At 54.6% G+C, this 26895-nt stretch overlaps 1 protein-coding gene across 7 annotated transcripts in view; it reads left to right on the top strand.

Annotated features, from left to right (window-relative positions):
* The window catches only part of LOC309635720 (uncharacterized protein), an 85043-nt gene that overhangs the window by 14386 nt on the left and 43762 nt on the right, over positions 1 to 26895 (top strand). For all 7 annotated transcript variants that reach the window (XM_082407289.1, XM_082407290.1, XM_082407295.1 and 4 more), the window contains 9 exons: positions 6406 to 6441; positions 7054 to 7080; positions 7724 to 7750; positions 10872 to 10898; positions 11749 to 11775; positions 14792 to 14857; positions 18382 to 18480; positions 20826 to 20852; positions 21621 to 21656. In XM_082407289.1, coding sequence (XP_082263415.1) covers positions 6406 to 6441; positions 7054 to 7080; positions 7724 to 7750; positions 10872 to 10898; positions 11749 to 11775; positions 14792 to 14857; positions 18382 to 18480; positions 20826 to 20852; positions 21621 to 21656 — 372 coding nt within the window. The remainder of the gene's footprint in view (positions 1 to 6405; positions 6442 to 7053; positions 7081 to 7723; positions 7751 to 10871; positions 10899 to 11748; positions 11776 to 14791; positions 14858 to 18381; positions 18481 to 20825; positions 20853 to 21620; positions 21657 to 26895) is intronic.

Here is a 26895-nt window from a genome sequence, read left to right on the forward strand (position 1 = left end):
TTGCAAGGTTTCTACCAGCTCAGACCACGCGACAGTGCTGAGGGCTGACACTTTGCACTTACTCTGTGGCGGGCAGTATCCTAAGACCTTTACACATAGTAGCTCACTTAATCCTCACGAGAACTCCACAGGTAGGTACTATTAGCACCTGCATTTTATAGATGAGAAAAGCAGGGCACAGAGAGGCTGAGTGACTTGCCGAAGGTCATACATGAGAGTGTGGCCATGGTGCTGGGATTTGACACTCAGCCCGGGCCGTGTGCTCAGAGTCTACACTCTGACCCCTGCTGCTACCCAGCCACGGGGTTCCCATCACCTGTGCTTCTGGCTCACGTGGCCACCGTCCCGATGGGCTGTAAGCCCCCTCGTGTACTGGGCGAGCCACAGTGTGGATGCCCTGAGCCGAGGTGGGGTACCCAGCCAGGGGGCGACTAGGAGATGGGAAGCTCACAGAGAAAGACAGTCCCCCAGGATCCAACGGCAAGGACTGAGTCTGGGATGGACCTGTTAGGAGGACAGGGCAGTAACACAGAATACAGGCCCTACCCTTTGGCCACCATCTCTGTCTGCCTCCTGGTCTGACCACAGATGTTCCCTCGTGTGGATCAGGCTGGTCCTCTCACACCCTCTTAGCGGCATCTTTCAGCAGTGTCATGTCAGCTGGATACCTAGAAGTGGTTGAAAAGGCCCCACTTCTGGAGAATATGCTCCGGGGGCAGGGTCTGCCTCAGCTCCCCCTGCTTCCAGCCCAGCGTGTATAAATATACCCACTGCTCTGGACATGGTTCCAGGGGTGAAAAGTACCTTCTGTTCCAGTAATAGCAATAGCTTCCCTCTCCTGGACACCTAGGAGACATGCTAGGTCCTACGCTGAAAGCCTGTGTATGTACCAGCCTCCTTCAGTCCCTCCGGCCCCCAGGAAAGCTGCCAGCCCATTTCACAGAGCGGGAAACAGAGGTCCATAACTGGCCTGTGGTCACACGGCTCCTCAGTGCTGGAGCTTGGTTTGGGCCCAGTCGGCCTCATTCCAAAGCCAGCATTCTTTCCCCAACACCGCCTTCCACGTTGTAAGCTCTACTGTTTAAAAAGGATATTTACCTTGAAAAAACAATCCTCCCTGTGAGTGTTGTGTTGATGTTAGGAGAGGCTTTATGGCACCAGGAGGCTTGATCAAGCCCAGTGACCTCGGATTTTGGCCTGTGTGTGTGACCTTCACCCAGATGGCTGGGGCCACCCCTGCTGAGTCCTCGCTAGACACCAGGGCAACCCCCTTAGCTCCTTCTAGGAAGCCACCCGGAGATGGTGAGAGCAGGGGACCGCAGAAGACCATGGGACCGATTGCAATTAAGAGGTAGAGGTCAAGTGGGCAAGCCCTCTGCAGCCTGGGATGATGGGGAACATGTGGCTTTCCACTCAGCCAGGAAGGGCCTAGGACACATGCTGCTAATGAGAACCAGCCTTGTCTCTCTCAGGGGCCACCTGCCTCCTGTCTTGCAGCTTCGTAAACGGTCCGTGCAAAGGGGGCACCATCCGGGCACTTTGGAGAAGGATGGTTCACATTCCAGTGAGGCAAGATGCCGGAGCGGTGGGCCCCATTAAACTGAGCGGGAGGCTGGGACCCCGAGATGCTGGCTGGCCCCACAGGCACTGGGGAGGTCAGCTGCCAGGCTAGGAAATGTCCCCCATCTCAAAGGGAGCTCATTCTTTCCCGGAGACCCCAGGTTCTCTTCAGGGGCCAGGAGGAGCTGTCTGAACTTCCAGCCCTCATTCACAAGGAGACACCAGGTCAATACACCCGTTGAGTGTTTCTTCGTTTATTCGTTCCATTAATATTTGTCAGGCACCTACGACATCCTAGGTGCTGGGTAGGCAATGAAAACCTGACTGCAGCCCGCTTGCCCCTTTGCAGAGAGAAGCCATCCCATAGTGATTATAGTACAGACAGTCAGCGCTCAGCTGGGGATGGTTAGGGAGCTGTGGAAGATATGGAGGAGGCACCTGACTTGGGGTGAGGGCAGGCAGGGAAGGCTTCCGGGAGGAAGAGGTAACTAAACTGTGATCAAGGAGGAACAGAGGTCTCAGGTAACAAGGCTGAGGAGGAGCGCTGAGACTCCAAGGCAGGAGCGGTTCCTGTAAACTACCGGAGTAATGGGGAAAGTTCTTTCCAGAGCAAAGCAAGAGCAAGGATGGTGAGAGGGAGGTTGGCGAGGTGAGCAAGGGCCCGATCATGAAGGACACAATGTTCAGGAGTCAGGATTTTACCCCGAGGGCAGTGCAGACCCCTTGGGTTGTGTTCTGCTGAGGAGGGACACGATCAGATTTGCAGTTTAAAAAGCTCCCCTGATCCTTCCTGCTCCAGCACGGAGCATGCTTAGAAGAGGCTGCAGGTACGGGGCTGGCTGGAAGGGACTTGTAACCATCAAGGCCTGGACTGGAGCATAGTCAGTGGGGCTGGTGGGAGGGCTGGACTGGCGAGATACGTTGGAGGGAGAATTGACGGAATTTAGTGATGATAAAAATGGGGATTGACGGAGAACGAGGAGTTCAAGGGGACCCCACCTTTCAGACTCGAGTAACAGAGTGCCTGGCAGTGCCCTTCCCCAAAGGGAGAAGCAGATTTTGCGGGGGGAGATGAGTTCAATCTGAAGGTGATAGATTTGGGATGTCCTTGTAATGTTTGGCCCTCCATTTGCTGCCAGAGGTCAGAGTGAGTGGACACAGCTCACGAGGGTGAGTCATACACACCCCCTCCCAACTCTGCATTCAGTGACATCACTTTTCAAGCTTAAAATGGGCTGTGGTGGGAGTATTTACAGAATCACAGATTTACAGAAATTGGCAAATGCTGTACAAAGCAGGGCTCTCTTCCCCCACTCTCCCCAACATGATTAAGCATTTACCAGCAGCGTCTTGCTTAAAAGATAGCCAGCACTGACTTGGGGTAGCGGAGGTAGAATAAGGCAGGCTCTGGACAGATCCACGACTGGCCCTCTTTCAAGGGTTAGATAAGAGGGAAGGGAGAGCTCCTGGTAGCGTCCTTCCTACCAGAAACTTCAGTTTGTCTATGTTGCTTTACCCCACACAAATGCAGGCAGGAGGAAGGTAGGGAGGGAGGAGTAGACGTAGGGGTCCACTTCCAAAAAACAGGGATGCACTTGGCTCCCTCTCTTCCCTGGCCTTGAATTAAAGGAAGAGATTTTAGAGAGCAATGTAAAGCTTATTTCCCTTGTTCTTGTATAGAAGGATAGAACATTAATCTGTAAATTAATCTACAAATAAATCTATCCATAATTTTAACATGATCCTAATACCCATGAATCTGGGGGGTGGAGTTAGGAGTCCAACAAAATAACATTCAATTTCATTTGGAAAAAAAAAAGTTATGAGAATTTCAGAAACTTTTTGAAACATAGAGTAAGCGGGATAGGGGAGGAGGGGTTTAGTTGTTCTACCAGCCATCAAAACGTATTATAGAAACAGAGCAATTAAAACAACAAATAGAACAGAAGTAAAGTCAAACGCATCTGGGAATTTGGTCCATGGTAAAGGCTTCATTTCACAATAGAAAGAGAAGATAGATTGTTCAGGAAATGATGCTGAGACAACTGACAAACAGTTTAGAAATCAGAGTAAATTTCAAATGAACAAAATACTCAGATGTAAAACATGCAACCATAGAATATGAGGACAAAGCATGAGCAAACATTTATAATTCTGAACTGAGGAAGTCCCTTCAAAACATGACCTAAAAAAAAAAAAACATGACCTAAAGACTTCCCTGGTGGTGCAGTGGTTAAGAATCCGCCTGCCAATGCAGGGGACACGGGTTCGAGCCCTGGTCTGGGAAGATCCCACATGCCACGGAGCAGCTAAGCCCATGCACCACAACTATTGAGCCTGTGCTCTAGAACCCGCGAGCCACAACTACTGAGCCTGTGTGCCACAACTACCGAAGCCCACACGCCTAGAGCCTGTGCTCTGCAACAAGAGAAGCCACCGCAATGAGAAGCCCGCGCACCACAACGAAGAGTAGCCCCCGCTTGCCTCAACTGGAGAATGAAGCAGCAATGAAGACCCAACACAGCCAAAAATTAATTAATTAATTAATTAATTAATTTTAAAAAAATGACCTAAAACCCAGAAGCCATAGGAAAAGATTGATATGTTTGTCGGCATAAATGTAGAACTTCCATATGGCAGAAAATATACCATAAAAAAGATAAATGCCAAATTGGAAAGAATATTTGCAACACATATGACTCTCAGTTACTATTCTTGACAAAGAGCTTTACTCAAATCAGTAGGAAAAAGATAAACGTGGTAGGAATTATTGGTAAAGAATACAAACAGGCAGTTCACAAATAAATAGGATGGGTCAATAAACATTGGAAGAGATGTCCACCTTCAGTATAGATATGAAGACATGGAAACTAAAATCCATTTCCAAGCCTCTCCAAGTGCCTCACCAAGGCCCAACCTCTCCAGGAAGTAGAGTCCCAGTTTCCATTTGGTCAATGACAACATTCTTCCCAAGATCCCTGAAAAAGCTTTGGTTAGCCCTGGATTTGGCTCTGGGTTGGAGAGATGCGTCCTGCTACCAGGGACAGCTCTGTAATTAGCAAACCATGTGATTATCCCTACCATGTAAACATTACCCAGAGTGGGACTTGAAGATGTTTCTTGGAATCCTCTCCTCCTGACCTTTTCTTCAGGCCTCTCAGCATTCAGCATAGCTGAAAGTTTACACTGGGTGGTTTCCGGGTTTTCTCCTTAGTGCTATTCTTAGCAACACTTATCCTTGAGGGAAGGGAGGCCTGGGGCCCTTCTGGTACATGAGTGGCATCTCCACCCTCTTGCCCTTTGGGATGCTTCCCACAAGCCCATCCCGGGCCCACAGCATGCTCCAGCTGGCTCCCTGCCTGGACCCTGACAGCAGGGACCCCATCCCACCCAGCCTTGTCCCCTGAGCATATCCCCCGAACAGAGGCCTCTAGGCATGCATGTCCACAGCTTCAAGGAAGATCCAAGCAGCCTGGAGGTGTTTCAGGTTTACAGCAGTTGGACCCAGAGGAATCTTCCTCTGGATAAGGTCCAATTCTGAAACTACTGCTTGGCAAGGACAAACCACCATTGATCCTAAGACATAGGATCAAAGACAACCTTGCTTTATTCTGGTGCTCTTAGGTTCAGTTCAGTTTAACAAACATCTGATGATGGCAGCTACCATTTCCATAGGCTTTACAAATATAGCTGAACGACCCTATGAGCTTATACAGTTATCCCCATTCTATAGATGAGGAAACTGATGCACAGCGAGGTTAAGCCATTTGCTCAGAGTCACATAGCCATTGGTGGCAGTGGAGACACGATTAGAACTCAGTCTGCCAGAGTCAAAACCCCAAGCTTGGGAAGAGACTGAGGCCATCTCAGTCAAGGGGAGACTTCAAGCTGAAAGCTAATCGTGTGAAAGATGTGGTGTGTCCACTGAAAGGCAGGTGAGCCAGGGTGCCCAAGCAGAGAGTAGGTAGGAAGATGAGGCAGGAAAGGAGCTAAAATGGTGCATCAGGATGAGATTGAGGCTGACCTTGAATGATATGTGAGCAGAAGAGAACCCTTGCTGGTTCTTGAGAAGGGGAGTGCCAGGACCCAGGCTTCTTAGCTCTCCATCACTCTGGACCTCCTGGTCAGCCCGTCCCAGCCCTGGGTCTGCACAGCCTCAGGCTTCTTCTCACCTCCGCACTTCTCTTTTGTCCTGAATCTGGCCAGTGAACCTGCTTCTAATCTCCAACCTGAATACCGATCTGTGCACTCTGTACCTCCGGAAAAATGGACATGATTGCTCTGCATCCCACAAAGATCGGGGGACCCAGAGATTGCCCAGCCAGGAGAGCCCTATTAGCCAGGGTGAGAGGACAGTGGGCAATCTGACCTGTTCTGGTCTGAAAACACATTCCAAAGGCCAATTTCCAATATCCAAACCATCCTTAGGTAGGTGGCCATGAACGATGACTGTGTAAATGAAGAGGACTTAAGACGAGCCCAGACCAGGCGTTCAGCGTGCTGTAGGCTGCGTCCCCACTGTCCTTGCTCTCCATCCCATGCCCATGCCGAGTTTCAGAGCATCCGGGTGGGCAGTGAGGAGCTCTGGGAGGCTACTTCCCAGAAAGACCCAAAGGATGCTGGCCACCTGCTTTTCCCTTCCCCACCCCACTCCCTGGAGGAGATTTCCTAGGATGGTCCATCTCCTTCTTCCTCCATCCTGCCTCCCAGCCTGTGTCTCTCACGGATGATCACAGAGGAGTGGGAGGGAAACCACTGATCCTCTGGGAGCCAAGGTGACCCGGGGACTAAGTTGTGGCTTCCTCTCCTCCTCGCCCACACTCACTCCTCTCCTGCTCTTTTCAGGGTCAGCCGGGCACTCGAGGTTTTCCTGGATTTCCGGTAAGTGGAGAGGACTGGTCAGCTGTGTCCCTGGCGACTCCTGGGCCTGGCGGTGTTAAACTTCAGGCAGGGCCGGCCCTCAAACTGCTTTTGCCATCCCACATTCCCATGGGTAAGGACCCTGTCCTGCAGCCTTTCGTGGAGAGCAACTGAGGAGAGTGGCCCAGCGCTCGGCTCTTAGTGCAGGAGGGGACAGGGACGTCAACATGGAACTAGAGGGGTGGCAGGCAGCACAGGCTGGCCAGCCCTGCTTTCCAGAAACGCGCCCTCCACTTTCCACTCGAGGTGAAAAGGACTTTGATACCATGGCGACTGCCACCCGTCAGGTTCTCCCTCGTGCCAGCACGGGGCAGGTGGCATTTCGTTCACTCGCAAAGACCCCTCGTGGGAGATTCTTTTACTCCCCACTTTAGAATGGGAAACCGAGGTTTAAGCTTACCCATGGTCCCATAACAGCAAGTGGTGAAGCAGAGATGTGAACCCTAACTTGCTACGGTGCAGAGCCTGTGCCCTTAACTACCTCCCAGGCTGCCTCTCTGCCAGGACAGCTGTGATGCTCGGTCTTTACAGCTGTGATGCTCGGTCTTTACATCTGGCCTCTTTCTCTTTCAGGGTCCCATTGGGCTTGACGGCAAACCGGTGAGTGGACCCTCTCGGGCTGTGGGCTCCCCCCACTCGCTTAGTCCAGGTCACTCACCCGGGGTCTCCTAGTCCTTCTGCGAGACCCCGACTCCTTGGAAGATGCTTCAGATAAAACGAACGTTCTTGGGGCGGAAAGTCGTTGCCAGTGGGAAGGGGAGGAGGGGCCATTTGAATGAGTTGCCCTGTCCCCCATGAGCCTCCCCTGGGCACAAGTCCACGGCCTCCAAGCTGCACTCAGTATCTGGAGCAAGAGCCATCCTAGAATTTGCTGATTCCAGGGCCTCCTGGAAGGGGCTGGAAGGTAGTGAGGCAAGGAGGCCGCGGGAGGGGAGAGGGCTGGAGAGCTCAGCCTGCTCGTTCTGAAAGGAGCCTGGGCTCTAGTTCGCGCCCTCGCCCCCAGCCCCGCAGGGCGCCTCCTGTGTGCTCCTAGGAGTCTCCGTCTCCGTCGAGCCCCGACACGTGCCCAAGTCCCCATGGAGGCTGCTTCCCATCCAGAGCTCCCCTCTGCTCATCTCAATCCTTTTCACTGGGCCCCAGACGCACACGTTCACGGGAGGAGCCCTGTGTGACTGGGGGGTGGGGCTGGGGTACTTCTGGGGTGCAAACGACTCACCCAGCACTCGTGCTCCTTTCCTTCCAGGGCCGCCCCGGACCAAAAGGGGAGATGGTAAGACCCAGCTTTCCTGCCTTCCCTCGAGGGGTGGGGGGTCAGCCTGGCCCTCACGGGCCACAGAAGCACTGCCCGGCAGCGGGAGTGGCCGCCCCACGGTCACTCCCCGGCTGGGTGCGACGCGTCCCCCTAGGTCCTCGCTCAGCGCAGGGAGGAGAGGCGGCAGGGGGCTTCTCCACCTGAAGAATGAGGAAAGGGAGGTCCAGAGAGCGTCTGCGCTTGGCCAGTGTCACACGGAATTAGCAGCTAGTGTTCCCAAACCGCCACTCTCATCCAGCACTCACGCGGGGCCGAGGGGTACCCATCCAGCACTTCGTCCTGAGCCTGATTTCCGCATGCTCCCTGCTCTGGGCCGCCCAGGGCTCCAGGCGCTCCTGCCCCAGCCGGGCACAAAGCAGACCTGGAGAAGCAGACCTCTGCCCCCACCTTCCTCCTGGCCCCTTCCCACCTTCTGGAGAGCCTTAACACAGTCCGTGCCACCCCGGAAGGAATAGTGATGGCCATCAGCAGGGCACTGCTCTGTAATCCTCCTAACAGCTTATCATCCCCACTCTATGAAAGGGCAGATCAAGGCTCAGAATGGTTGTGTGTATTGCCTGAGGTTACACAACTCCTAAGTAACAGAACAGGGAGTGAGACCCACGTGGTAGGCTCTTACCCTCCACCGTGTCTCCTTCTGCTGCCAGGGCCCTTTGTTTAGAAAGAAAGGGACCCTTCTAGGGGACTCCTCTTTCTGCCATCCCTCTGCCCCACCCCACTTCACCCCCCGTGAGTCTTCCCCATCTGTTCCAGGGTCAGAACTAACTTGAGCAGGGAAGGGTAGGGCCACCCCTTCTCCCATGAGCTCACGTCAGTGTCATAGGTCACCCGTCCACCTCATAGTCATCCGTCAAAATCCGACAGGCCACAGAGCCATTAGGCTTCTGTTTGGCTTGGCACGGGGACCCCAAGCTATTAATTCAACACGCTGTCTAGTGTAATTATCTTGGCCCGCTTATCATCTGTCCGTCTCCCACTCCCCTCCCTTCCTGGATGGTTTACCTGCTGCTGGGCATACAACGTGGGGGGCTCACCCTCACATGCTTACCCTGTGTCCTCACCTGTCAAAAGGGGGTCACCTCTGCCCCACCCACCTCACAGTAGCCCCGAGAATCTGATGTAAGGCGTAGACAGGATCGGGGTCCCCCAAGTGGCATAGAGGAGAACCAGGACTCTGAATTCATGGCTTGTCCCACAACTCACAGGGCTGTCCTAAGGATGAGAGGAGTTAATCCACACCAAGTGCTTAGAACAGTGCCTGGCACAGAGGAAGCACGACAGGTGCCAAGCTGGCACATCACCCTGACCTGTCCTAAAGGGGCAGCCTCAAGAGCTAATCGGTGCCATGTGTTGTTGGACCTTGAAATACTTAAAAGAAACTTGAAATTCAGATTTTTGTTGTACTCTCCTTGCTCTTCAATATTTCAGTTTATTGAAATGAAGCTGTGTGGGATCAACAAAATACCTTGGGGACCACGATTGTCCCATGGGCCACAATTTGGGACGTCTGGACTCAGTCCTCCAAGTCTCTGCAGTCCCAAGCCTTTGGGTTCTTTCTCTGGGCCCCTGGCCCTCCTTCTCTCATCATACTCCTCTCTCTGTCCCAAGAGAGGGTGGCCTGGTCCCCTGTAGTCTAGTTCCCTGCCAGATGCATCATATTCTGCTAAACTTGAGGCTAGACACTTAGTCAACCGCATAGGATGGGGTGCCACATGGATTGTCCCAAAGACCACTTGTCCCTTCCCATGAACCTCCTGGGAATTTCCCAGTTTGGTGGTCGGTCCAGTTGTCAAGTCGGGGACAAAAGAAGGCTATCCTCCCACCCAGATGGATCTGTCCATGGGCATCCTGAGGTCTTCAAACCCCAAAGAGACTGGCCTGGCAGGTGGGTCCTCACAGGCCCTCAGGAAGGCCTGCAGGATGGAAGGGAGCTCAGGGCCCCAGAGGCTGGGACCCTGCCTGTGGCTCCAGCCAAGTTTAGAAGCCCTGCCCCCTGAGGTCCAGCCCAGTTCAGAGCGCGTGGCAGAGTGGACACAGCTGGACCTTCACGGTCCCAGTGCCACCACTCACTGAGCCGCAGGGCCTTGTCTCCGTCACCTCGTCCGGGAGATGGAGTGACGCCAGCGCTTTCCTCTCGGGCCAGCGCGGGTGTGAGCTCAGCACATCCTGAAAGCCTTGCCTCCGAGGGGGTCCTCAAAACAAGGTGTGCCATCCTCCCCCCTCCCCTCCACACTGGCCGGGCGTGAAGCCTCCTCAGCACTGGCCTCTGGTCAGGGTCCTGAGAGACCCAGCTGGACACATGTCCTCCTCAGAGAACTGAGGAGGTCCACCCTGCACCCGGGCTCCTTCCTCAGCTCTGCGAGCTTGACAAGACACCCTGGATGGAAACCCCGAGGTCCCTTATGTTCCTCCGAGGAGCCCAGAATATGGCTTAAGTCGCCCACTTCCTGCTTCCTCTCTTTGGCCAAAGGTTTCTCCAAAACCCCCAAAGCCTGCAGCGCTGCCCCAGCCCCTGTGTCCCCAGAAGCCCTTCTGGTTCAGTGGGGTTGTTGCTGAGGCCTCGGAGGGTAGGAGTTAGAAGGTGCTTTTGGCTCCGTGAGGACGTGGCGTGAGTGCGCAGTAGCAGAGCCCTGCCTGACGTGGCCTTGCAGCCTCCTCCGTGGCTGGCCCACAAGATGCTGGCGGTTGCGGGAATGAATGAAGGATGGCACCTGTTCTTCATCGCGGCCGCGTGCGGGGGGCAGGGCACACCTAGTCACGTCCACGGGTGGATGAAGAAGCTGGGCCACACCAGCTGGAACATCTCGGGCACAGGAAGACCTGGCGTGGGTGGCCAAGCCCAGCCTTCGGGACTCCAGGCTTTCCAAAAAGTTTCTTGCACAGTCCCACGCAGGCCTGCATCTCTGATTCTGCCCGCCTTCTGTGTGCCACTCACCTGTGTGTGTGTGTTCCTCCCCACAGGGCTTGGCGGGTCCCCCGGGATAGCCAGTTGGTACCTCGCCCCAGTGTTTCCCAGCAGAGAGGCTTTGGGCCCTGAGTCCTTAGCCTCAGTTTCTAACTGTCTCGTTTCTCTTCTTAGGGACCTCCAGGACAAAAAGGAGAAAAGGTAAGCTGATGGAGGTTTTCTAGAATTTTCATCTCAAGAAGCAGCCTTCCAACAGGTAGAAAGGATTATTTTCAAACTTCAGTTTTTAGCAACAGAACCAGGGGAATCCCCTGTACCCTGTGGTACATGGTATATGAGAGAGAGAAGGGAAACTGCCCTGCGTGGGGTTCTTCTTTTGGGGGGAAGGCACAGCCTGGAGCCTGGTCCTTCTCAGCCTCTTTCTCTGCCCATCCTGCCTGCCACCCCCACGGTATTTCCTGAGCACCTCCATGAGCCTCTAGGATTTTGAGGTGTCAGTTTGTAAACCACTGGCCTGGCCCTCTTCCCAGCCTCCTACCTTCTCTGCCTCCTTGAGTTTCTGATGGGGGCTCTTCTGGGCTTGTCCCCAGGCGGATGGTGCAGAGACCTGGCACCCCCGGCTCCCGGAAGGCCTCTCCGAGGGTCCCATTGCCCATAGCCTGCCTTGGTGTCTACTATTCCCATCCAGGGGCTCCTGTTCAGAGCCATTGGGTGGACCCACCCAGAGGGTCAGCCTTTCCAGAAGATACTTCCAGCCAGGCACGGAGCATAACTCCTGACTCTGCTGTCGTGGCATGTGATGTATGGTGGCAGAGTCCTGCCCTTGGCTCTGTAGGGCCACGTCCGGGCAGGCCCTAGAGGTTACCTCCCTGCTGCCAGCCAGGCTCGAGGGAGGGAATCAGTTCTGCTGCCTGAGAGAGCTCAGCCCAAGACAGAGCGGGGCAGGCGGGTGACGCACGTGCATGGTGCGTCCCCAAGTCCTGAGGTTGCCCCCGAGGTACAGCCCCCCAACAAGGGTCTAATTCCTCCTCTCCTTCCTTCTCTTCCCCAGGGTCAGTGTGGAGAGTACCCACACCGGGTAAGTGAACCCCAAATACTGATCCACCCCTGGGGCACAGCCTCCAGTTTAGCCTTATCTTCTTCCCTACAGAGCTTGGGGACCAGGAGCACACAGCCCCCTCTGCACTCAGCAGCCAGAGTGGTGCCGTGACGGTGGTGGTGTGTTTGGCCAGCCCCCAGGGGTGTGCCTGGTAGTCAGTGTGTGTGTGTTTGTGCAGAGCTGCGCGTCTTTGTATGTCTGCCCCTGTGCTGGCTGGGCCTGCGAGCCCCCAGCGTGTGTGTATCTGGAACTCTGCACGCCTGGCTGTGTGCTCCTCTGCCCATGGCCTTCAACGTAAGGCCGTGCGGCTTGTGCGAGTCTGGGTCTGGCTCCCTACCCAGCATGTGTGTGTGTGTGTGTGTGTGTGTGTGTGTGTGTGTGTGTGTGTGTGTGTGAGAGAGAGAGAGAGAGAGAGAGAGAGACAGCCTGTGTGTGTCCATCTGCCTACCCTGGCGGAATCAGAGGGACTTTTGGGTTAGTCATTCTTTCAGAGGACCCAAACCTCCATGGTGGGAGATAATTGGAGGCTGACTGAATCAGTTCAAGGGTAAAGTCTCTGTTTTGCTTCTTTAAGAATCAAGAAAGCCCCTCCAAGTGGAGTGGGGGATTTCAGGGCTGGGATGGTCTCCCACTCCCCCCTGGCCCCCGCCCAGCTCCTTCCTTTCCCTTGCTTCAGCCCAGGATACAGAGCCCAAAGTCTGCTGTTGTCCAATCGGGAGCCCTCAGATGTGTGTGCCAACATCAGAGAGCCATTCTTGGGGATGGGGCGGGAGTGAAGGTGTGCAGGAGCCCCAGTGAGCTGGGACCAGAGAAATGCCCCTCGTTTTGTGGATCGGCCTTGCGTCTCTCAGTGGAGCATCTTTAGGTGTCCATCCCCCTGTCATAGGCTGCATCGTGCCCACAAACACACACACAGTGTGGCCGCCCTGGGCGCCCACCCCTGCTAGGGAGTGGTCTTGAGGGAGTGGAGAGAAGCACAAGCCAGACTCTGAGTCGGCCAACTTGGCTCCAGAAGACCACTGGGAGGGCCTTGCTGGCAGGGTCCGGCCACTCAGACGCTGACCCCTGGTTCCCAGGCCAGGGGGAGGCCAAGGCGGGGACAGCCTTGAACGTCAGTGGCTGGGGTGGGGACGAGGCCAAGACTGGGCAGGGGGCACAGGCCGGCAGCAGCACAGACAGAGCCAGCCTGTCAGCGGCATGTGCTGCAGGGAAGCAGGGGCCCTGGTGTTCCGGCCAGCCTGATCCTGATACAATAATAGAAGGTCAGCTGTGTTTATTTGAAACGATGGGCTCACAGGATTGTTATGTTACCCAAAAGAAAGACAGCATCCCCCAGCACAAAAGACAACACAACTGTAGACGCTTTGACAGTGTGTCATCAGCCCCGAGAGAACGCATGGGGGCTGGTTAGGAGAGGGCTCTCTGCCCTTCAGCGCAGCCCAAGAAGAGGGACCTGGCAGGGAGAGAAGGCTGCACAGGGCCACAGGGTGCAGAGAAGCCCAGGGTGTGACTGCGCCAGTGTGGGTAACGAGTCAGGCCGGGTGAGAGTGGATTTGGGGATGCAGCCGATGGGCAGGGCAAGGCAGCTGGCACCTTCTGTTTATCTGGAAGTGGGTAGGAAAGCAGGGTCCTTCTAGGGCAAGGCGTCTGTTGGCTTTCTGAGGGGACTGCAGACCTGATGGGGGTGGCAGGCCTCCTGGCCCGCAAGATACACGATCCAGGCTGTAGCATCCCCAGGGAGGGAGGGGGAGGAGGGGTGCCCTGGGACGGGGAGCTGGTGTCTGGGCCTGGCACTCACTCTCCCCATTGCCCTGTCTCCACCTCCACCCCTACCCCACACCAGGAGCACCTAAGCAGGTCTCTAGCAGCTCTGCGCTCCAACCAGATAATTACCCTGAAGGTTTGTAGGTTCTGGAAGGTCTCCAGGCCCCTCTGCCTAGAGGCTCCCTGGATGCAGAGCCCAACATTGCACGTCCCCAGGCCCCACAGTGGGAGGGATGGGGCTGCCCATGAAGGCAGCAATGACCTGGAAAGGCCACGATTGGGCTCCCAGGTCCCTAGCTGGGTGCATCCTCAGCCCAGGCGGCCCCTGCTTCCTAATGCTCATCCCAGTGGCCTCATGTGAGTCACAATGCTTTCAAAAACGAGAGGTGGATTATATGCCATCTTTCTTTTCACATGGGTTCTAACCTCTTCTGAAAACCGTGGAGTGTCAGCACCCATGGGTTGAGAGACTGGAAACAGCAAGAATTTCCAGAAATGAAAATTACATTAGATAACATGATTGCAAGTTGCCTCCCCCCAAAAAAGTGGTTGAACATGCAAGAGACGTCTTTGTCCAGTGTCTATTTTCCAAGCCCACTAGCTCCAGGGTGAGACCTCAGTAGCACTTAACTGGTGCCCACACTGGCCACACCCTCGGGATCCGGGCTTGGCTCTGCTCTTGACCACCCTCCCCAGATCCGCTGACACCAGCCCTTCTCGTTTAGCCAAAAAAAGAACCCAGAGGTCGCCACACACCAGCCTGTTTCAAGTACCAATTTAGGGTGGTCCTGTGGCTCCCAAGCCAGAGCCTCGGAGTCTGCTCCCCTCAGCCCAGCAGCCTCTGTCCATGACCAGGGACCGGCGGGGCTGGCAGTGCAATGTTGGGCCGCATGTTAGGAGGCCTCTGCGACCCAGCTTGGCCATGGAGGGCAGGTCTGGCCAGGGGGGGCCACTCTCCCAGTCGGGGAGTGCTTCTGGCCAATACCCCGAGGACCCGCCTCCTTCCAGGGATGGGGTGCCATCCAAGGGCAAGCTCAGCGCTGCACCCACAAGCATCAAGTGCCCTGTCCACGCCCTCCCTCCTGTGCCTCGCGCTCGCTAATCTCTCTTCTCTCTTCCTCTCCTCCCTCCTTCTTGGCCGCCCTGCCATCCTGGTGGACTTTCAACCCTCCTGAACCCCTGCGATCTTTGGCCTTTGCCCTCTGGCCTTCCAACTCATCTTTCTCCTCAGCTGCTGCCTCTCCTCAATTCAGTGCGGCTGGCTCCACCCCCAGTCATTAAAAGGCGGACCTTCCAGGTAGACACCTCCCTTTCCCAGACCACGTGGGGCTTCCCAGGGGCTGGCGAGTCTCTGGTCCCTGACGGGCCAGCTGGGGCTATAGGTGAAGCGAGAATCTCACTGCACTCCCGTTACATTAATTTAGACAAAAATGGACTCACGAATGCCGTAGACGTGGAAATACACAACTCCCAGGCCCAGAAGCCACAACTACTACCCCACCATTACTACTCACGACAGCCATCACTGTGTGCCGGCCACTGGGCTATGCATTTTACAGGCCTCATTTCATTTAATTCTCTCAGTGGTTGTATGAATTAGGCATGATCATCCTTATTTCACAGATGAGGAAGTAAGGCTCAGAGACATTAAGTAAGTTGCCTGAGGTCACACAGCCAATAAATTGCAGAGCACCCAGATTCTCCTTCTCTTATTAGCTGTGTGATTTGGGGCAAGTTACTTAACCTCTCTGCACCTCAGCTTTCTCATTTGTAAAATGAGGATAATAACGGTTCCTACTGCATAGGGTTATTGTGTATGCAGAGCACTGGGAATAATTCCTGGCATAGTGCTATAATTAAATTGAGGCTCAGAGAGGTGAATTTGTACCTAAGGTCGCACAAACAACAAGAGGCAGAACGGGAACTGGCAGCCAGGTCTTCAGACCCCACGTCCAGAGCTCTCTCAGTTGGACCTACACCCTTTATATTTAGAAATGCAGATTGCTTAGCATCTGATCACTTGTAACCTGAGTTTGAGAAGCGAGGGAATTTGCAGAGGAAATGTAGCCCACAACTGACAGGTGTAATCATTGTGAGCAACTGCTTCCTTCTTCCTGCCTAACTAAGCCAAGGAGGCTGGGATAGGACCAGATCACAAAGAACAAGAGACCACAGACCCAGGGATCCAGGCATAGGCATTGCAGCTTGATGCCAGGCCAGGAATTCCATGGCTGCCACCCATGCCCCTAGCCTTCCTTACACTGCGGGTCAGGGGTTACCCCCAAGGCCACAGGGGTGCTGGAAGTGGCAGGGCTCCGAGATGCTCTCTGAAAACCTGACAGCAGGGCCTGGAGCCACCATCTGGCCTGACTCAGGAGCCAGAAGCCCAGGGGCCTGCATGTTCAGGCACCTGACTGAACAAGGCTGAAAAATCACTCCAATTTACAGCTAAAAATACAGAGGGACATGTGACACACGTGCTACCCAAGCCTACATATCCCGTTACACCAGCCAAATCCTTGAGAGCCTCCATGTGCTCCGAGCGCGTACCCCAAGCCTGGCTATTCAGGGCGCCCGCTGGCAGCTCAGAGAAGCACCAGGCCCACCCCGCCCTCAGCCACCCCTACCCGTGTCAGACCCCATTTCAGGAGAGCCGAGTCCTTGCTCTCAGAGTGGCCATTCGCCTCAAGCCCCAGCAGCCACCTCCTGGCCTTAGTTGCATTCGCTGCTATGTGTTGAGCCCTTGCTGGGTCCCAAGCACTGTTGTAAGAATTCTCTGTGGATTATCTCATGTAATCCCACATGGGCCACCCGGCAGTGGAGGTGGCATCATCGCCACCTCACAGACGAAGAAATTAGGAGGGGCCGAGGCATGTTGCTGCCTCCCTTTTCAAGAGCAAGAGGTGGATAAGCCAGAACTTTTTGTGTTGCCCTGACCTGATTTGCAAAGTAGAGAGAAGAATAGGGGCCCCTGTCCTGCCTGCTGCAGATTCTGCCTAGAAAATAAGGTTTTTATGCTGTCAGCCATGGTGGGACATAAAAAGGCTTGTCCATTTCCTATCAATAAACCAATATTGATTTCACAGGCTCTATAAGATGTTTAAACATTGGGTCTAACATTAGTTGAAAGAGGAAACTTTATATGAGATATGATGTGCTTAGCAGACGGTGTTGGAAGTCTTTGCCAAAGTGCAGGAAGTTGGACTGCAAGCAGTTTTTGCTGGGGGCTTATTTGGAATGAATAGGAATAGTCTGGGGTTCTGAGTTTGGGTCCTGGCTCCCCCCAAATTCTTCTTGTGACCTTGGTTAGGGAGCTCAACTTCTCTGAGCCTCAGTTTTCTCTTCTGTAAAATGGGACTTGTGACCCATTTCTGCACCTGCCTTCTCCACCATGGACACTCTGAGCCCTTAAATGGCTTCTCAGAGGGTGTGGCAGGTTGCAGCCCAGGCCCCAGAGTGGCACTGCTGGTGGCATCTGCCCTAGGATGTCCCATGTGAGAGATGATTCAAGCAGATGCTGCTAAAATCTTTGTTCTCATTGTGAGGTTGTACACTCCTATTTGTAATCATCATTTTCCTCTATGGAGTTTGCAGCAAGCATTGTCAGCTCCCTTTTTCATATAGGGAAGCAGCAGTGTCATAGAGGATTACTGAGATCACACTGAGAAGGGTGGGCTGGCCTGGAGTCTGGCCGCCTGGGTCTCCCTGCATCCCAGCCTGGAGCGCTCACACCTGCCAGGCTGTTCTGCCTTAGTCTGTCTGCAGGGCTGGACCCCCCCCCCATCAAGAGCTGAGCCCAGAACCTCCCTGGAGAGGTCACGTAGAAAATAACATAATGACATTGGTCTGCATAGATCTAGGATGACTCAAGCTGGCCCTCAGCCCCAAGATCTGGGTCACGTGGACCAGGCTCTCTCCTCCTCCTGAGGGAGCATGATCTCACCACTACCTCCCTGGGCCCTGGGTCCACCCTGGGCACATGCACGGTGGGTGACAAAGGCTGGGGGATAAGGCAAAGGAATAATAATAGCGACTCCAGAGAGGCACAAAGCACTTTACACTTTCAAAACTCAACTGTCCCCTGAGGTCAGGTACAAATCACATAAGTGACAGAAACAGGCTGCAGGCAGAAAGGTTGGGGGCGGGCCTGAGGCAGCTGGAGAGCCCAGTTGATGGCAGCCCCCCAGGAATGTGGGCCTAGCTGGCCAGGGCTCCCAGTTTTTCATCAGAAGCCACCAAGCCAAATTTTTTACATAAAATCTCTTGCCCAGTTATTTGGTGAGCCGAACAAAATTCTGTGGCCTCTGACCTAAGGATCTCAGTTGATCCTCTGGGCCAGATAATCAAAGACAGCAAAAAGCAGTGACAGGAAACAAGGAGCAGCTGCTCTCATTTGATAGTTAGGAGGCCAGCGCGCAGCGATGGTGGACTCGCCACACAGAGGGAGGGGCCGAGACATGCCCAGGCTGCCGGCCACCTGGGCTGTACCCTGGCCATCTGACCAGCCTGGGAACAGGCGTTCGGTTCGGCCGGGGGGCATCTCACCCCCTCCTCTGCCACCGCAGCAGAGCTCTGCCCTGGGGACCAGCAGCTCATGCAGCAAGTCCTCTCTGGAAGCCCTTCCTCTGGGGGCTAATGTCTTGGCCGTCTCCTCCCTGCCACCAGCCCCTGCATGTAGTCACCACCACAGCACCGTCACCATCACGCCACCACCGCCTCCCCCAGAACCCACGGCGGGGCCTCACCGGGTGCATGGCACTGGGGCGGGACCGCTCTGCAGCCTGGGGTTCTCTCTCTAACACTTGTTTCCACGAACCTCAGGGTGAACAGGGCCAGACTGGCATCCAAGGGCCACCAGGCCCTCCTGGACCGAGTGGACCTCTGGGGCACCCAGGACTGCCAGGGCCCATGGGGCCACCCGTAAGTAACTCTCCCGCTCTCCACTGCTTCCTCTCCTTCGAGATTTGTCCCAAGAATTCCCTGGAAGCTTCCCAACCTTTCATAACCAATGGGAACCTGGGTGCCCTCTGAGCAGGTAGAAACACTTGGCGAGGCCGCTGGATGTGGCTGGCCGCTGCAGGAGCTGCCTGTCGCTGTCACACTCAGCTGCTACACTCTGGTTCTGAACACACATCCTGGGACCATGTGTTCCACTCCAGTCATTGCCTGCCAGGGAGGACACCATGAACAGGCGCCCCCTCCCAGGTTCAGCAGACAGGAGCTTGCAAAGAAAGTTCCCAGGGCCATTCTGATGGCTGTCTCCTGACCCCCGGGCTTAGGAAAACCTGAGTTGGGCACAGTGTGTTCTAAGGAGGTAGCAAGGGGGCATCCGACTGCCTGGCACCCCTAACAGACATGCTTTTGCTGGTGTGTGTGGGCTTCCACTCCTGGGCCACCTTCCAGCCAAGTTACACGTCTGGTCGGCCAGGAGGGCCCTGCATCGAGCCTGGGGATTGGACCACTGCCGGGAGGGCCCAGGCGGGCCAACAGACACCCCTCCAGGCAAGACCACACTCAGGCAATAGGTCAGTCCCAGTGTCCACCAGTCATCTGTTTGTAAGCCCTGGCCAAGCCCCGACTCTTTCGCAGCCCAATTTAGTGCAAGAAAGCACCAGGGCAGAATAACTTAGCAGGCCCTTGGACTTCTTTGGAGAAAATGGGTTCTCCACCCAGAGCTAAGACTAACGTCAGCAGTTATTGGAGGGACAGGGGTTAAGGACATAGTCTATTTGATAATGTTTTTTCCACGTGGCTTTTTTTTAAAAAGTGTTTTTCTCTCTTATGACAAAGGCATCATACATTCATTGTGAAAAATTTGGAACATAGACAAAGTCTTAAATTGCATGCTTTCTCATATCCAGAGTTCCCCATCATTAACATTGTGGCGAGTACTTTCCATTTTTCTCCTTAGATCTGCACATAAACGTTTTCCAGGTTGATGAAGTTCTGAATAATATAACAGTTTGTATCCTGTTACTTTTTTCCCTTAATATCGTAAACCATGCCCCTTCCTAAGTCAGGAGTCTCCTGTGATGTGGATTTTAGGACTGCTGGGTCTATCTACAAGGTAGTTAATGAGTTCCCTTCTGTATACTCTTGAACATAAATGTGCACATCTCTGATGCTTTCACAGTGATAGATACCCAAAGGTGGAATTGCTGGGTCAGGGTGTCCCTGCCAAATAGCCCTCGATGAGTACAGCCACATTCCATGTCACTTGACTTCACATCTGGGCCCTCAGCTAACCCAGCTGCCAAAGCTGAGGTTCAGCATAGGGTCCCCCTAGGCTGGGCGGCAGCTCTGGCAGACCAGGGTAGCCACCTTGGCCAGAAGGCGGCACAGCAGAGTGAAAACCTAACTTGCTGGGAGCCAGCTCTCCTGCTTAGCTTAATCCCCGTAACGAATTTTAAATATTTCCATGATTTCTCCCCAGAACCCTGCGGAGGGAAGTTAGTCTCACTTCCACGGGTTTCTAGATGCAAAAACAGAAAACCTGAAAGGAAGTGAAATTTAGGGAATTGAACCAAACAAACCAAGCCAAGAAAACCAAAAAACAAGGCTCAAAATTCACTTCTTTACTGACGGCCCTTGCCCAAACACAGTGGGCTCCCGATCACTGAACCCAAGCCAGGTGGTTTTCTTTGTTAGGTTGTTTATAAAGACAAAAAACCAGAAAGCATGTTTTTAAACCAACTGAAAGAGGCCAGACTCGAGTGTCATGGTTTTCTCCAGCCAGTGTTTGCAGTCCAGACCCATGCCCGGGACCACGCCGGAGCCCGCCTTCCCTTGTTTCTCCCTCGGGCTCCCGCGGGGCCCATGCCACCTCCCCCGCGCTGGCTGCTGTGCTCACTGTGCCCCAGGGGTGGGGGAAGGAGACAGAGGGCTCCCCCGCAGGCTGGCAGGGCCAGAGGCAAAACCCAGGCTCTGCTGGGCAAGGTCGGCTTTCCAGGGAGCGGTTCCAATTAGGAGGTGGGTGGGTGGGAATCTGGACCAAACCACACTGCCAATTTCACATGATGCCACTGACCTACTTTCCAGTGGGCGAGCGCAGCAGAGATGCCCATGGCGCCCATGTGGCTCCAAAGAGGGACATGAGCCTGTTGTCCCCACGTGCCCTCAGCAGGTTTCAGATACCCTTCCAGGACCCTCTGGATCTGTTCTTCAACACGTCCAGAACCCATTACAGCCTCCACTGGAAATGTGACGAGCCCCCACCATTTGCCAGAGGAATCCATCTCCACTCACCTTTTTTCTTGCTTCCGCAGGGCTTACCTGGGCCTCCTGGACCAAAGGTGAGGGCCCTCTGGGTGATGCATCAAATGGGCAGGAGAGTTCCCTGCAGGAGGGAGGGGGAGGCAGCATTGAAGGGAGCTGAGAGGGATCTCAGCTGAGAGAAGGATCACGAGTGGCTCATTTCCAAAACGCCACTCAGGAATTGATTGGGTCCCACCAGGATTGCATTTTTGTGGGCTCAGGCCAAGCAAGTGCTATGGCTGGTATGGAAGATGCGGCCCTGCCCTCCAAGGAGGCTATGGTCTAGTTGGAAACTCAAAGTTGATGCCCAGGACGCTGTCACAACATCCCAGTAAAACAGCATTTCATAAGGGGCCAGAACTGGAAAGGACCTTCAGGGTCATCCGGTTTCTTTGGAAACCTTATCTGGAAGCCCACGATGTCAAACAGAACCTCCCTTTGAAGCTGGAGTCCCTGCGGCTCTAGGGATGAGAAGTAGCAAAGCACTGATCCCAGCCAACCATTTCACAAATGCAGAAGCTAGAGCCCTGGGGAAAAGTGACTTGTCCAGGTGCCACAGAGGGTCCATGGTAGAACAAAAACTGACCCTCAGGTGTCCTGGGCCCCTGCCGAGCTGACCTTTCCCACCTCCCTCTGCCTCTGCAAGGCAAGGACTCATTCTGAAGAGTAGAACAGTCCCTGTTATTGTTCCAGGGATGGCTGGAGGCGGAGATCAGAGGATTTGGAGTCATTGGGAGGAGGGGGGATGGTAATATGAAGGGGGTGGCAAGAAAACCCCTCTAATGGTCTTCTCTTGGTTCCCCCAGGGAGACCCGGGGATCCAGGGCTACCACGGCCGGAAGGTAAGAAGAAGTGGGGGGAGCGGAAGACCCCACCCCCCAGTGACAACCCAAGTGGGGCTTCACCACAGTGCACACAGGGTCCGGACTTGGTCGTGTACACACACTTTTGCACACATACCAGCGGGAGCCTCAAAACCCTTGAGGTGGGCTGAACAGGGGTTCATGTCTCCATCTGGGGGAGGAAGAGGCTCAGAAGGGGAAGGGCCTTGGGCAAGTCAGTGGCCCCGCTGGACCTCAGACCCAGGAGTGTGTCCCCCACCAGCCTGGGTGGCTGTGTCTGCACAGAGGCAGGCCAGGTTCTCACTGGCCCCCCTGAGGACCTAGTACATGGGAACCAGGCAGAGCTTCTGAGCATGGTGGGAGATATGAAAGGGTCCCAACTCTGCTCTCTGGCAGCTCACAGGCCAGAGAGACAGGATTCCTGTACAAATAACCCTGGTGAAGGCAGACTGTGCTAACTGCTACCATTGCAAAGTGCTGTGTCAATATGGGGGTGGGGGGTGTGTGTGCAGGGAGATTAATTCTAGGTTGGGAGGAGTTTGGGAAGTCTTCTGAGAAGGGAAAGCCTCTGAGCTCAATGCTGGTGAATGGGTAATTGTATCGGTTATCTATTGCTGTGTAACAAACAATCTCAAACTTACTGTCTTAAAACAATTAATTCTTTCTCAGGATTCTGTGGCTTGGCCATGTGGGAGTTCTGCATCTCCTCTGGGCTCACTGATGCAGTCACATGGGATGTTGGGTGGAAAGGCTGGGTGGGGAGGGGGCAAGATGGCCTCATCCACATGCCTGGGGTTGGCGCTGGCTGTGGGCTGGGTACCTCTGTTCTCCTCCACGTGGCCTCTCAGCCCCGGTAGGGCAGAGAGGTTTCCTCACAGCATGGCAGGCCTAGGTCAGCTTTCAAAACGGGTGGGTCCCAGTGCTTAAGTGCTTTTCAAAAACATCCCTTGCATCACATTTTCTGAAGTCCTGTTGGCCAAAGCAAGTCACACAGCCAAAGTATGCAAGTCAGTGGGGCTGGGGGACTCAGCCTCCGCTTCTTCTTGTACAAGGGTCCCAAAGCCTTTGTGGCCATTTTTAAACCCCCACTGTGGTCCTTCAAGCAGCAAATTTCAAGGGAAACGGCATTTTAGACAAGAAAACAATTTGAGCAGAGGCCCAGAGGTGGTCATTACAGAACTATATAACATAAAAATCATTTTAATACTAGGCACCACTTACTAAATGCCTACTGTGTACCAGGCTGTTCTTCAACGCGACTTGCATCATATCTAATCCTAAGACCACCTTAGGAGGCTGATACTATTCTTCTCCTATTTAACAGATGAGGAAAATGAGGCATGCCCAAAGTGTCATAAGTGGCAGAGCAGGAATTCAAGTCCAGGTCCGGGTCTTTCACAGGGTGCCACCTGCCATAAGGAGCCCATCCCGCCCTCCAGGCCCCAGCTGGGAGGCTCTGGCGCCTTCCAGGAGAAGAAAAGAGACAGGAAGGAAAGGCAGGACAAGGAGGGGGAGGGATTCTGGAAAGGCAAGAATCACTCTGGAGAAGCACATTCCACACGCCCTGTAGCTCTGTGATCGGGCAGCTGCTGTCACCGCATTGTTTTACGGGTGCTTGGTGGGTGAAATGGCAGGACCCAAGAGATCTTTCATTAGTTCTGCATAAACTGCAAAGTTTGTACTGTGTCAGGAAGTGGAAATTACAGCCCCCGAGGTTGCCTCCACCCACTCACGCAGACTCACAGCATTTACTGCCTCTCCTGATGCAGCACAGCGTCGGCTTTCCCATTAGCAACCAGACTAGCTCTTTCAAACTGTGAAGAAACTTCAGGGCAGCAGTTTCCCCCGGGATCAAGGGGTTGCCCGCAGCTGGCATCCATACTATGGTAGGCGTCTGCACTCTCCTGCCAACGGGAAGTCTAGTTCATCCAGGAAGGAGGTTGGGGGTCTGCTGCCCTGAGGATGGAGAGGCGTCAGCTTGGGGCTGGGGTGTCATGGTGCTAGAGGGCCTGGTTCCATGATTTTGGCAATTCTGGGCTCAGATTGTGGGAGGAATCATTCAGCCCTGGCTGCACTGAATTTGCAGGGAAAACTAGTATGGTCCTGCGGATGGAGGGGCAGCTTCTGACCCCTGGGAAGCCTGCTCTGGGGAGAAAAGGCTCAGGGCTGCTAGAGAAGGCTCGAGCATGGAAGGGTGCATGACTAAGGGTAGAGCAGTACAGATGGCTACCTTGAGAAGGAGGGAGCTCCCCGTCACCCGAGGTATTCAAGGAGAGGCTGGATAACTATGGGTCTGGGATGTGTTAAGAGAAGCTTCTGTATCAGATGGGAGACTGGACTAAAATCCCTTCCAGCTCAGGGAAGCTACAGCTTCCTAAGAACAGAGTTGGCTCCGTACCCGCTAGAGAGGAGCAGCCCGCCACCCCACCCTGGCTTGATGATCAGGCCCCTCCAGTCCAGGCCTTTCTTCATCCGCATCCAGGGCTTGTCAGAAGCATCAGTGCTCTTAGGGCTCTCGAGGAACTGAGAAGGCCCTTCTCCTTCATGCTCAACTCATGCTCCCCACTCTTTCTTTCTCTGCTGGACCACCCCCTGCCCTTCCACAACGGCCTCTTCTCCTGGAATCCGGAGGGGCTGTGAGGCTGCTAGCCTCTCTGGGTTTCTGGAAGGATCCTGCTGCCTCCTCTTCTCCCAGCCTGTCCTTGAGACTTTTCAGTAGGCGCTCCTGGAGCCACTGGGTGGTCTCAGCGCCCTTGTCTCTATGCTGGCCCTCACTCTGCTGGGACCCTTGTCCTGTCATCCCCGAAGCCACAGCCTCCTAGTCCAACAGAGGCCAAAGGGCGTGCACTGGAGACCGATGGCCAGCAGCAAAGAGTCTGACCCCAAGGACTTGGGGGTCATTCCTCAAGGTCAAGCTATACTCAGGAGGCTATGAGTGCCCGTCCCACTGCCCCAGCCCCAGTGATCACCATGCCCAGGCAGCAGTTTGCTTCCTGTCAGAATTCTGAGATGAAGAGTCTGGTGCCCAAGGACAAGGGCAGCAATACTTCACATCTCTGGTTTAGCCAAAGTCCATTCACTCCCTCTCTGACTCATCCTCACCATGGCCCAGTAGTTTGAGCGCATTATCCCCACTGTCTAGATGAGAAGCTCAGAGAGGTTAATACTTTGCCCAAGGTTGCACAGCTGGTGAACAGTCATGCTGGAATTGGAAGCTAGGTCTCATGAGTCCGAACCTGGAAGCCAGTCGTCTCGCTCCGGTGCAGAAGTGAATGTCTGCTCAGGGGGTCTCACCCCAGGCTAAGCCATCTGTGCACAGAGCAGCCTCCCCTGTGGTTTCTCTGGAATGTGGAGGGTTAGCCCCCAGGCTCTTTCCTGGGGCGTCCATCAGATCTCTTTTTCTCTCTCCTCCTCCCTCTCTGCTCTCTGCCTGGAATGAGGCCTGGGGAGGAGGTACCAACACGAAGGGCAGCTTGGTCACGGATGCTGAGAAAATGAGTTTGCTCCCACCCACCACTCCATACTGGTGGGTGGGGACACCAAGCTGGGACGGAGGCCCCAAGACGCCCCTTGCGTTCAGGGCATGAGGGGACCCGCAGGGTAACTGATGGACCCTCCACATCTGCTTCCATTGCTCTGTCCCGGCAACTTGACACACACGCGGGGCCCTTCTTTCAGTAAGGGGTGGAATTTAACTCTCAGCAAAGACGTTTCTCATCCTGTGAGGTTTGCTGATGATTAGTTCCATCCACCACCACCACCACCACCACCCTGGCAGCTGGTCCCAGCCTGGCATCCTCTCAAAGGCCAGCCAGGCCAGCAGGGCAGCATCTCCACCAGCTCCTTGAGATCACAGCCCAGGGTCGCCCGCGGGCCCTGTGCTGCCCCAGCCCCGCGGCCTGGACACTGTGAGTATTGTTGTGTGCCCATGTGGTACCTATTTGATCCAAATTTATGACGCCAATCTACTTTAAATATGTTGCAAGACGCAAAGTGTGTTTAAAACATTACAACCTTGGCTCTCTTTCAAGAGGATCTACGAGTATTGTCAGACTGTGTGTGGATCACAAAACCTGGTGAGAGCTTATATCTAAGCACATCAGAGCTGGTCCGCCCGTCTTGGCAGTGGGGGGTGAGTTTGACGCATGTGGTGGTCTGGGTGTTAAGCCTTGGGGGTTGCATGAAGGACCAGAGCTCTCCTGCAGGCTGCCGGCTGTGCGTCTTCAGACCAGAGGAGGCAGGTTGCGAGAGCCCCTTGCTCACTCAGCCTGTAACTGCAGGTGCTCCCCCTGGAGGCTGCGGGGCTCCCCAGAAACAGGGAGTCCCGGGGAGGAGATCCGATGGGCCCTATGGTCGGCTGGCTAGGGCACTGGAGCAAGGGTGTGAGGAGCAGAAGCACGCCCACCCCGCCCACCTCCTCACCCCTCCTCAATCCTTCTGCAAAAGGGCAGGATCATTCTGACCTGCTAGTCAGAGCAAGGCGTCACGTGGGTGGACACGCTTCTGTCGAATGATAACTAGTATTATTATATCTACCTTACTGGGCCTCTTTGTGCCAAGCTGTACGGGGCACTTGGCTTGCCTCATCTCATTGGATCCTTATAACCACCCTGTGAGGGAGGTTTTATTCTTAACCCCAATTTACAGATGAGCAAACCAAGGTTCACAGAGGTGAATCCACAAAGGGCCACAACTACAAAGCAGTGAGGCCAGATCTGTCTGGCCCCAAAGCCTTGTTCTAAATGACTTTACTACCTGGGTCTTATGAACCTGGGGGGACCCATGATTTCCAAACACCTCCCCTCCCAGACCCCCACTTCCTCTACTAGAAGGAAAGTAAGAGGGAGTTGGGCTGTTTTCCTTCTTGTGAGAAGGTTGTGGCTGGATTCAGGCCCTCCTCCGAGCCTCCCAGGCTCTCTATGAGCAGGACCTGGAGCATCTAAGGCAGAGAACTTGGGGTACTTGGTGTGTTTTAGTCAAAGAACCGAGGAAGGGGAGTGCTTTGCCCATTGGCACTGATTCCACCCGAATGCTTCCCCAGGGAGCTGGCATGGTCCCAGGACCTCCAGTAAAGCCAGGAGAAGGCAGCTGTCTCAGCCCTGCACCCCAGTGGAGAAACCTCCTGAAACCTCCCTGCACCCCAGGCTCCCTGCCACACTCACGTGCAGCAGAGCACTCCATGCAGATGGAAACCGTAGACGCAGGAGCCTTCTGGAGCGGGGACAGCGCTTGCTTTCAA

The sequence above is a fragment of the Balaenoptera borealis genome (genome assembly GCF_965194805.1).
Source record: "Balaenoptera borealis genome assembly, chromosome: 10".
Classification (NCBI taxonomy): Eukaryota; Metazoa; Chordata; class Mammalia; order Artiodactyla; family Balaenopteridae; genus Balaenoptera; species Balaenoptera borealis.